Here is a 12,297-nt window from a genome sequence, read left to right as displayed (position 1 = left end):
TTCATAGACAGCCGTGATCTTGTAGAAAACCAGGATGTAAAATGAAGAATAAATAAACATTACAAAATATTTCTAAATTTTCCTTAAGCAACAGACTTTGACAGATCCATAATCAAAGAACTGATCAGGAATAATTCCTTAGAACTTACCTTTAAGTCTTGGCTTTCTTACAAGGTTACTGCAGTCTGTTGTGTAGTTTTTCTGTTCTAGAAACCCTTTCCAGCTTTTGAGGAAAGCAAAAATCATGGATCACTCCTTACACCCCAGCTGGAGAGAGCAGTGGAGTTTCAGTACCATTCTTAGGCAGCCACTGCACGTTTTACACCCATCAGATCTCTTTGCTTTGCAGATTTTTGCCTCTGGTGGCATTTCCGTAGTATTCTATCTGCCTTTTATGTAAACAGCATTTGGTTAACTAATTTGAAATACAGCAGTGTGGCAGGAGTGCCTTGTGAAGCTTTTTACTAGTACTGTCACTTCAAGTTATTTTCAAAACTTGCTTGTTACTTAGAAGTCCTGGGAAAAGAAGATAATATTCCTCCTTTGCTCCATATCATATATATTCACTAGAGGAAAACTGTTAAGATATATACACATGTTCAGTGTGGGCATGTTGTTCCAGTCCTTCTGCACTCTCACTCTCTTCTGAAAATTATTTATGAGGCACACTGGTTATAAGACCTTTAATGCCACCAGCTTCTTCAATACTCTTAGCCTTTCTCAGACCAGATTGATATGAGAGAGCAGTGCGATGGAGTAAAAAGGAATTGTCATGCCCTGGAAGAATAAGATCCCTATTACTGTTGACAAAGAATTATGAATTCTTTCTGATTTATTCATAAATTCTTATCTACTTTATTCTTACATACTGATCTTTGCTGTTCGTGATGCCTTGGTCTGCTGCCCCAGAGAAACTAAATAATTCAGAAACAGGGAAGAGAACAAAACCTCAAGAATCTAGGAGAAAGGAGAAATCCGTTTTCCTGAGGGAAGAGAGGAGGAACCGTTAGCAAAGCAAATCTCCAGAAAACCGAGCCCGAGTGGAAATGTTTTGTTTCTTTGGCAATGCAGTCTGTAATTCTGTTGCTATATAAAGCAGGGTATTTGGTTAGAGCTGGTTTTTAACATATGTTTTGTTTTAAAATTTAATAAGTGTTCATGATTATTAGTGAACCCGTTGATTTCTAGGATGTTGTCCATGGAGGTAATGTGTAAGGAATTAAAACCAAAGTCCAAATCCTTGTGGAAGTTGATGTTCCATTGAGCTAACGGGAAACAATTCTTGCTGATTATAGGCATATCAGAGATTATGCTACTTGGAGTCATCACAGCAAAAAAAAGTCTTCAGTTTCTTTTTGCACACAAGACAGTTTTGGCTCAAGACATAACCAATGTTTTGCCAACAAATCATTTTGAAACCCAAATGGAAGCCTGAAGTAAAATTCCAGTTCGTGGATAAACTGACATTTAGTTTAGTGACTTGACTGTTTGCCCATCTTCTGACTGCATGAATAAATTTATCTAAGAATTGTTGAAGTAGTGCATCCTGAATGGTTTTTTTTTTTTCCTAATGCTGTTGAATGTTGTAATCTACAATATATTGTACTTACATATTTTTTTTGAGTCTGGATTAATTTATTTTATTAATTTGGGAAGAATCTGGCCAGACTAGCTAGGTGTAAAGAATGGAAAAATACAAAGTGAAGTGAGGAAGAATGCAAAATAAATCACTCTTCAAACATCGGTATCTATTGATATTCTTAACTAGGCAACAAACAGACAACAGAGACTCTCCTGGTTCTTAGTCAAAGAAAGGGAATTAATGAGATTCACTTTCCTCATTACATGGGTGAATGGCGTATTGCTGGCAGATGGATATTTATCTATAATCTGTAGCATCCAAACCATTTTCTGTTTGCAAAAAGTGTCTTTGGCTACCTGACTGCCATGGCAGATTGTCCAAACGCAGACTGGGGATGGAGGCTGAGTGACTGCCTGCGAGTACTGGCTTCTCCAGGTTGCTTGAGATTTGGTGTCAATATACCAGTAAGAAAAGTTAATGCAGCTTTCCTATATGAGTTGCAAAGATTAGATGATATTAGTATTCATTCCCCAAATTTTCCTTTAAGTTCTCAGTGGAAAAAAAGTAACAGTAAAATTCCCCAAGATTCAAATATATATAGTCCAACTGAAGTTTTTTGATTTGGGATCCCTTCTTTTTCTGAGAAGAATACCAAGAAGCAACGAAACAAACCTCTAATATCTAGAGGGGCCGAGTTGGTTGGTGGGGAGAGGGGAAATAGTTGTAACAGTAGGAATGAGCATCATCAGACAAGGCAGAAGAGACCATGCACAGACTTCTAACAAACAGTCTAAGAGAACTTCCTTAAAATAGACTTTGGAGATATTTATAGAAACTGGGAGAAGGAATGTCTTCTGTTCTCTTGCCAAGTCCTGTAGCTGTACAATAATGTGCAACAGCCTGTAACACAGAATGTAGTTATGATAGGAGGTCTCTTTAGGAGCAATTGATCCCAAATAAAAGAAACCAAAAGCGATGAAATCATGAGCTCGAAGGTATTCATGCCAATTAACGAAGTCAAACTGCTTTCAGTGGTTGCAAATCACTTTGGAGGAAAGAGATAAAAATTGTGTTGTCCCTATTTTGCTGTCAAGCTACTTTGTCATATGCCAGGATTTTCTTTTCCTACCTAAATGAGCTTTTCTGTGGCCTGTATATTTCTTCCCTAAATAAAAGGTACAAAAATTAAGAAACTAGACCAAGGCAAGCAACTGAGGCTTTCAAAGATGTCCCTGTCCTTTCTGTAGACTGTACTGGTCAGAAGTTAATGGTATATACTCTCACGTCTGTATTCCTTTGCCTTTGTTCATGTGAGCAGTGGCAAAATACATGGAAATAATTTGTTGAACTTTTATTGCAGTGTTTACTGTGCTTATTCTGCTGGTTTTTTAGATGTGTGGCACTGACCAGAGTTCCTTTAAGTGATACTGTCACGCCCTGCCTGATCTGAGTAAAGCAAAGCAAGAGACGGTTTGGATATATTTTATTACAGATCTCAAATAATTCAGACGGGCAAAGTTTTCCTTTTGAGGCCATATTATATGAATTGCTGCTTCCTTTACGATGCTGCTTAGGTTGTGACAGTACTAGTATTCCAGAAGGCTACAATTTTTGTGATTTAAAACATAAAAGAAATGAAATATTTTAGTGAGGAAGCATTTTCTACAAAAGAATCTTCAGATCTGTCTTGTTGGAAACATGTAGTTGTTTAAATGATTTATTCCATATCCATTGCTGGTTAATGAATGTAAAAATTCATTTGTTCCTACATTGTTTGACAGACTGCCATTACCAGATCATAAATTTATGGGCTACTGGAAAGTCGATCAGCCAGGGAGTGCACGACAGAAACTGCTGTGTCCAACAGAAACTCAAAAAATAGATGTAAAGGTTTGTCTTTTTTTAAATTCATATAATACTGATTTTATGTATTGGGATGCGAAGAATCTGAAATGTGATTAATTTCTTCAGGAAAAAGAGTATATACAAAGTGTGGTCCTTGTTACCTGTTCTTGGGCTTTTTATACTGACTAGAAAAAATGTTTTTGTATACCTAGCCCTCACAATGTCAGATGTGCTTTAAAATCAGTACATTTGGTCAGAGTTTCTTGGAAAGAGGTTTTTGTAAGGATATTGAAAATAGCATATTTGAAGGAACCTTGTAGCTGTTTTGGATGCTTGGACGTGGCTTGTTTCAGGCCCTAGATCTCAATTTTTGCATAAGATCAGAGACTGAAAAGAAAGCTGTTTTCTCTTTCTGTTTTGCATGCAACTGAATTCTTATGGGTCTTTGGCACTGCCAAGTTTGAGTCTGAACCTTTGGTACAATTTGATCTGCAGCCAAAGTTTCTAAGTCCTTTTCAGCTTTGAGTTCTTGGCTTAACTTCAGTAATTATTACTCTAGTGAATAAGGAAAAACCTGAACTCTTAATGTGATGTAGGGGGGAGATTTAAACTTTATGTAATAAGAAACTGCCATTGATCTTCTTTGAAACAAAAGTATTCTGATTTTTCCCTTGTATGGACTTTGTTTTATCAGTACATGATACCTCCTTTGTGCCACTGAGCAGTAATAACCAATAAAAGAATAAAGAGGAAAGGCATGATGGTTTCTATACTGTAAAGAAAATGGCAGTATGGACATTCAGAGAGCTTGCAGAAAAGCATTTCCTTTCCTTTTTATTTATTTAGTAATTGTTCTGTTTCTATTGTTAATATTATCAAGTCTTGAAGACAACTTCTAGATTTTCATAAAGAGTGGTGAGGAGAATATTTTAGCAAGCCCTCATTGTTATAATTTGTTCTAGGGCCCTGTGTACTTAAATATTCAAGGATTTCCACTGGAACGACATGAAGCCAGGTCCCTTAGTTTCACAGAAGAACTCGCTTTTTGGACACTGCCTTTGGGTGAAGTTAACTTAGTTTGCGATGTCACAGTCACAAAAGGTGCAGTAAGAAAAGCTACTAACTTTTGTAATGATCACCAATATTATAAGTACATGAAATATCCTGGAGACGAGGAAGGTTTGGGCTGTTGACTTCATACGCGCTTGTCGATAGCCAGTGGTAGAATATAAAAGGGCAATATGAGGGATTCTAAGTGTAGTAACAACACTTCAGTGCATTTACAGCAGTGTGTATTTTTAGGTATGTTTGCAATGGAGTATAGGAATAATACTAGGAATTGGAATATGGGAATGGAGGATATGGAGTATGGGTATCTTTTCCACTTTTTTTTTTTTTTAACAGTAAGTGAAATAAAAAAATAATCAGCTACTGAAATTGGAGCATAATTTTCACTGAGTCACTGTGGTCTTTGTAAGGATATGCATCTTTCTCAAACTAAGAGAAGGGTATGTAATTAACATAGAACACAGCCACAAAATTGCAAGTCGGTTTAGTTTGTATGTTCAACATTGTATTACTTCACAAAACCGATTCTTTGACTTTTCCTCTTTCAGTTCAGTTTTAATGCAAATCTTCTTACTTGCAGAGTGTTGTGCTTTTTTCTCCTGTGCTTATACCGATGAAAATTATTTCCCACTGGATCAAGCCGGCCTTAGTTACCTATACTACTTCTGTCCCAAAACTGAATTGCATCACTGGGAACATTCATAAGCATTTTTAGGGTTCATCATTAAATATGTCTAAGCTTTATTGTGTATTATAGACAGGTTGCTAGTGATCAATACTGGAATGATGATTTTTCTGCTTGTAGCCTTAGTTTCAAATACACCAACAGACTTTTATGACAGCGAAACAGAAATTGGGTGGCTTTGTACTGATTTCAAGAATTGTCTGAAATGAGTCAGGAAGGTGCTATATGTGAAAAGTTCCATGCAAAGTTTGCATTCGTTCCATGTTTAATTATTAAATACCTAAATGGAAAGGGAGGATGGGATAAAGAAGGAGGGAGAAGCAAGATTATAAGCAAGCAAAAACATCTGGATGGGTTTTGTATATACCAGCAGCTGTCAGGCGCTGCAGTCACGTCTACACAAATGTGCATTGGGCTGTGTGTTTGAAGAGTTAATAGCGTTTCATTAATTTTATTTTATTATTTCAGAAGAGGAAGCTGAAAATATTCTTTACGTTACTACGTGCAATCCTGTTTCTGTGTACTTCATGAACGTTTCTAGTAAGAGTGGATACTTTGTGGATCTTTATGACCTCTTCCCAAGAACAGTTGGAAATGTCTGGCAGCCTTTTGTGACTGTGGCACCTCTGGGAAATCCACTCAAAGGTCAAGTGGTTCTACATGAAGAGGAGGTAAAAAAACCCAAACAGCTAAATGTTTAGTGATGAGTAAAGGAGTATCATAAGGGTATGATTGCTGAGGAGTCTACCTCTGTAGATTGAAATAGCATGGATAAGCCTACCCCCTTCTGAATGTTCTCTTTTTTGCTATACTTGAAGTTTGGGAGTTGCCTTCAGCTTTAGTTTTTATGTGGAAATTTTCCTCTTGCACTTTTTAGTTGGATAACGTCCTTTTGCGTTAATTGAAGCTGAGTTCTACCTGCTTATTTTATTTCTCTTACTGATAGAGGGAGATTGGCCTTCTTGGGAGAAAGGGAGATAGTGAGTTGAGTTTGGGAGTCGTAGTCAAGCAGCATACATTTGCAAAGTACGAAGTAAGGTGTTTTATGCTGTGGACTTAAGTTCTGCTCCAATCTTGTCCCCTTTTAACTTCTCAAGCAGTACATGAGAGAGACATTTTCTGAGTCACAAAGTAAAATGTTGCTTGTATTTGCTTCATTCAGTTATTTTTGGTTTGTTTTGTGAATCCTGGTATTTCTCATTCTGTACCATCTGAAGTACTAAGACTAGAAAGAAGGCTCTGTAAGTCTTGACATCTAGTGTATCAGCAATGCAAATTTAGAACCACTGACGACTTCAGTTTTGGTTTGACTCAAGTAATTTTTTTAAAGTCAAGTAATGCATACTTTCCACATACTTTCCACTTTCCATTACTATCAGTGAACTGATTGGAACGTTTCCAATTCAAAATTTCTTTGCCCAGGAGTGGGAAGAGACAACAGTTGATACAATGCTGCTGCTGTTCATTTCTTAATATTAGTAATAGGTTATTATATTACCTACCAGTCATAGTGGTTTGACATGGGCAATTAATTTGGTTATTATTGTTGGTTGGGTTTTCCTTTTCCTTTTGTTCTGAATTTCTTTTCAGAGGGTCTGAATTTTTCGATAGGTGAGAGACTCCGATCTAGAAGAACTTCCCTACACTGAGTTGGGGTTTAAGTAGTTCTCAGTCATTTTATAACTAGTGTCTCTGCAATACCGATGTTCCAGAAACATTTGTCAAGTGTTGACGCCACTTTCTGGTCTCAAGCACTACAGATAAACTGGATACCTTATGAGAAACACAATTCTTCCCCCTTTGCTAGAACTGCCTTAACAACTGGAAAAATATGTTTCTAAGTTACCTGCTTATGGTGATTGCCTGTGCAATTGTCTTGAGCAGCTAAAGAAGTACCATTTGGGCTATTTTGAGATGCACATAACACACTTGTTTGGTTCTAAACAGTCTGTGGCCTTTTTTGGCTAAGTCAACCCAGGAAACTGTAAAACAGATGGCAGTCTATCTCATGCCTAAGAATGTTTAGAATGTCTCACACTTTTTTAATATAAAGCCCAGCAACATTCTTTGCTTCCTAGGTCTCTGAAATTCCTAGCGTGAAAATAATTGTCCTGCTAATTTTTATTTTTTAACCAAATCACAGTAACATCTAGTGTCAGCAGTGAAGTTTTTATGAAAGGTTCATCCGTGAAGCTTTAGGTAGTTAACTCTGTGACTGGTTTTGCCTGTCCTCATGGAATATATTCTTCAGTGGCAGTACCTATTAAACTCTGAAATAAAGTTTGTTCTGTGGAGAGAATGTGGTAGCTCAGTGCCCCTTTCCAGATGACTTCAGCTGAGCTGTAACCTCCTGTTTTTCTCTGACAAAGCTTAAATATTGACAGTTTCAGTCTTGCCTTTCTTAGCAAGTGCTACAGGTGAACAAATCCTGTCTGAAAATAAGCCTGTTTACGCTGATGGAAAGTAATACAGAATTACAATACTCAGAATGATTTGTATTATCTTAGGTCTTCTTACACAGTGTTAATATGAAGATAGACCTTATTCATTGAGTGTGAAAATATGTTTCATGAAACCACAAACTTGTTTGCAAAATGTCATTGTATACTTAGGACACCGTTCAAAAGTAATTTTCAACTTCTTGAGTAGATTAAATAAGCATCTTGCACAGAAAGAACGATGAAAACTTATTCTCTTGTGTATTGCATGTTTGTATCCATAGACTACATTAGTAATTTATTTGGGACTAGTTTTTAAATGAGACATCAAAGCACAGGTCAGCCAAACGCTGCTGTTGTAGTCTTCACAGCCACTGCCACTCTTACTTGTGTTAGGGCACATGTGTTAGGATCTCTGCATTTCTAGTTCCCGATGAATAAAAAGAGAGGTTCTCCAGTAGTTTAATTTTTCCACGTGGAGCTTAGGTTTTATTCCCAACTCTTCCTGAAGTGGAGCCATGGAAAAGACATGTGCTTTCTTTGTGCACCTGTGAAATGTGGTGGATATTGTTGTATATGAAAATAAATCCATTATTATTGACGTTAGCAGGTAAGCCTGTAGTCTAAGCTAATCATCCAAGTAGCTTCTCTGTCTGCTGGGAAGATAAAGGGGATCTGCAAGAGCAGTTCATCCCAGCTAAGGAAGAACATGGTGAATTGCCCTCTGGAGGTGCCTCTCTCTTTCCACTGGCTACAGAAGGAGCCTTGACAGCTAATGTAGTCAAAATGCCTGCCTTCAGGTGTACTAAGGTCACTGGCAGCCGTAACCTTAGAATCTGCAGCATTCACATGTTAACACAAGTAGATGAGTGGCACATCTGTATTTTGGGCAGGGCTCCAAGGGTTAGCTATTTGTGCTAAGGTTGCATCAAATAGGTCTTCAAGAAAAAAAAAAATTAATGTAAATGATAGATGTGATGCTTTAGAGGTTTGTCAGTGTGTACTTGCAAAACGACCAAGAAGTATTAGCAATATTTGTAGAAATAAGAAGTTGCATTTATTAAATAAATAACAGTCCACTTGATAGCTGATATTTTAGAAATAATATAATCCATTAATTAAGCAATACCAAAAGCTAAAGATTTTTCCCAATTTTTTGTTTTAATAAAGGTCTCTAGAGAATGATGTTTCTGACTAGGTTATAAAAAAGAACAATTTTAAATAGATGATAACCTTATTGGAAAGGATGAGGTGATGATATTGTGGCTTTTCAAATAAGCTTGTGTGATTTATTTCCCAGATGACATCCATTTGGATTCAGTAGAGCCCTCCAGTGAAACAAAATGAAACATCACCGTTCCTTCCTGTTCTTTTAAACAAAATTTTACGAAAACTAAACTCTGCTGAAGGCATGTAGGTTTGAGCCCCAAGCCATAAATTCTTGTACAGACTTTTTTCACTTGAACCTAATGAGCAATCTGATATATCTGTATCTATGCCCATATATTTATAGCATCAGGTTTGTTACATGTGTATCACTCAAGGGGTCCTTGACTGACAGTAATAGAAAAGGTGCTTGTGGGACAGGAGGCGAGGAGAGGTACAGAGGGGTTACCCTGCCAAGCGAAGAATCAGCCTCATCTGAAGCTGAGAGGTGAGAAGAGTCTGTGTTTGAGAGCTTGCTCGCTCAGGATGTGAGCATCGAGGACAGAAGAGAACAAAACTGACAGTGAGTTCGGGGAGGAAAATACAAGAGGGTTAAACTGAATTATTTCTACGGTCCCACTCTGAAATTGGAGTGTGTTCCTTCCCCTAGCTCTCTTCTCTGTCTGTGAGACCATAAGGAACAACTTCCCATACCAGCAAAGTGAAATCACAGCCCTGTTTCGTTTAAGGACTTTTAAGAGGAAAATGCTGGCTAAAATAAAAACAGCAGTAAGGAAAGGGACACTTTGCAGTAACTAAAAATAAAGGCACACCACTTCACAAGATTGGTTATTGCATCTGTCCAGAGTTTGGAATTCCAGACACTGGGGTCGGGAGGTCGCCCAGAGGTTACTTTTCTCCCAGTCAAGAACAAACACAGCGGAATTGCACACCAGCGTCTTTTCCCAGCCCACTTGAGAGTTGCCAAAGCTGCTCTTGGATGTGTTCGCAAGTGACGCAAAAATCTATTCTTAAACACAGACAGAATATACATCAGTCACTTAGCACAGAAGGAAACCATTAACATCAAAAGGGGTGGAGTAGAGAGGCTTTTTATATTACCAACAGCTCTCATAAATTTAACGCTAAGTGGAAGAATGTAATCGATTCGTATGTGTTCTTTATCTCACGTGGAAGGCTAATGCATTGCTTCAGTACAGCAGTGTTGTTGCAGTATAAATAAAATATGGCAGAAAACCAAAATCCAGAGCAGATGCCCTTTTTTTTTCCTGAACCATGTTTCTATAATTTTTGTTTGTAATACATAAGCAAACTTCTTTTTTTAGAAGTATTGAACTCTAGCTGAAATTCCCAAATGCCCCAAATAACGTGGTAATATTTTAAATGCTTTACCATATTTAGCTTCAAATGACTGTCATTATTAAATAAAGTTAATTCCCCCAAATAATCCTAGTGAAAGTATGAAGCGTACCCAAAAAGAAAAAAAACATGACTCAGATTGTTTGTATTTGTTTTATTTAGGAGAATTTGTGGGAATTTATGTTTTGCTCCCTTAACGTCTATCGTGCGTTATTGCAGATGTTATACGTAGAAAGTTTACTTTTAGTAAGTCCTTGCAGAACCTAATGTTTCCTTGAATGGCAAACAAAAAATTCAACCCAAGGCTTAATTAACCTGTTCTTTTGTACCTCTGAAATTTCATTCAATGTGGTTAAGGTTGGCCCTGAATCATTGTTCTCTTGAATTCTTAGTTAAGAAATCTGAGAAATCTGAAGAAGATCAAAATTTAGCATATGATATTTTCACATGTGATACATGGAGGACGCTGGCACCACTCTGTTCAGTATCCTGTCTGCTTCTGATCTTCATCCTCTTAAGTCACCCTGCTGTCCTCCAACAGCTCTCCTACCTCTGACACTGTAAGCCTTCTGAGCCTGCAGGTCACAGAAGGATTGTCACACATGGGGATATTTAGTGGGCTCCATGGTATCAAAAGTATGAGCTTGGAAAGAAAGTACTAAGCCATTTCTTCTCTCACCAGTTTTTCATCTTCAGTGTAACTTAAGTAATGGGTACTTTAGAGGAATGCTAAGAAAACATAAAAATTGAAATGAAATATTTTCGTGATTTGACAGAACAAAACTGGTATGTCTCTCACCTTTAGCTGACTACAGCTTGGACATGTAAGCCATACTAGTCTAGTTCCTAGAGCTTATGCAGAAGTGAATATGAGATGTATAGATAAAACTTTATGGCAAAACTGGAATATCATTCCATCCCTTATACTTAAACCCTATACTTAACCCGTACAATTAAATTTCTCCATGATCTTTGAAATAAACCAAGAAGATTCAGCCTGCGTTTTCCGACAAAATCTAGATCATCTTTTCAAAATGTCCTAAGTTGCCAGAGTTGCAGAAGTGCTTCAGATAGATTTGTTGTAGTCTCTTAAATGGGCTTGAGATGTACATGGATGTGCTTTTCATTTGCAGAGCAATGTTGTGTTGTTGCTGGATACAAATAATGGTGCCCTTCGCCGACTTTTGCTCTTACCAGATGCTCAAGAGTCTCCTAAGAGAATGTCTTGGTGGAGCAGCAAAGAAGAGATGGTGAGGAATAGCACCTGCCTCTATTATACTAAGTTGTTTCTTTAAAGCAAAGCTCAATATTGGAAAAACTGCCCCAGGATCATTTATCTTTCTGTTTTCACAGTCCAGGCACTTAATTGTTTACTCTTATGTATGTTTAAATGCCTTGCACATAAAATAGTATTATTATGGAATAGTGATATGAAAAATATAAGCAAGTTGTATTGTCTGAGTATATGTATCTTTAAAATATCCCTCTTTGGAGCTAGAACTGGGAATAACGGAACATTTTGTTACAAGGGATTATGTCCAAAATTATGAACTCAATTATGATGCCATTATATGATTTGGGACAAGGCAGGCTAGGTAGCATTTTGAGAAATAATTAATGCCGTGAATTATTCTGAATAAAGGAAAAATGTAGTATACTTTCAGGGGAGTCAGGGAAACTCACTGGGAAGAATGTAACAAACACTAATTGCTGTATGACATATTTTTGTACAGGGCAACTACAAAATGTGCCGGGAGTTTTCACACAAAAACTGGCTGGTGTTCTACAAAGAAGCAGGGTGAGAGTAAATTATATCCTTGTATTATATTGATTTATAACAGATCTCCTCATGTACATCCCTATCTGATTATTCTTTTCTTGGCTTCCAATTTTACAGAAACCACCTTATTGTACTGGATGTATTAGAGGGTCAAACTCATACCATCTCGCTTCCGATCAATCTGAAATATGTTTTCCTGGTGGCTGAAGACCGGTGGCTCTTGGTGGAAAATGAAACAAATCAGTTAGTTAAGCCTAGTTTTCTTGATGGCATTATTTCTTGCTTGCATCTTGTTTATGTTCAGGAGTTTCACTCCTGGTCTCAGAGTTGTTTTTTCAGTTTGTGACTGGCTAGACCTAGTGTTTAAGGTGCA

At 37.3% G+C, this 12,297-nt stretch overlaps 1 protein-coding gene across 1 annotated transcript in view; it reads left to right on the top strand.

Moving 5' to 3' along the window:
* VWA8 (von Willebrand factor A domain containing 8) overlaps positions 1–12,297 on the top strand; it is a gene marked incomplete at its 3' end in the record, with an annotated part of 194,281 nt that overhangs the window by 122,777 nt on the left and 59,207 nt on the right. The window contains exons 27-32 of the mRNA XM_082001198.1: positions 3,364–3,472; positions 4,390–4,528; positions 5,649–5,851; positions 11,278–11,394; positions 11,878–11,942; positions 12,042–12,167. Of these exons, the coding sequence (XP_081857324.1) occupies positions 3,364–3,472; positions 4,390–4,528; positions 5,649–5,851; positions 11,278–11,394; positions 11,878–11,942; positions 12,042–12,167 (759 nt within the window). The remainder of the gene's footprint in view (positions 1–3,363; positions 3,473–4,389; positions 4,529–5,648; positions 5,852–11,277; positions 11,395–11,877; positions 11,943–12,041; positions 12,168–12,297) is intronic.

The sequence above is a fragment of the Phaethon aethereus genome (assembly GCF_964289735.1).
Source record: "Phaethon aethereus genome assembly, chromosome: 1".
NCBI lineage: Eukaryota > Metazoa > Chordata > Aves > Phaethontiformes > Phaethontidae > Phaethon > Phaethon aethereus.
Note: the sequence above shows the minus strand (reverse complement) of the source record. Positions and strands in the feature narration are given on the sequence as shown.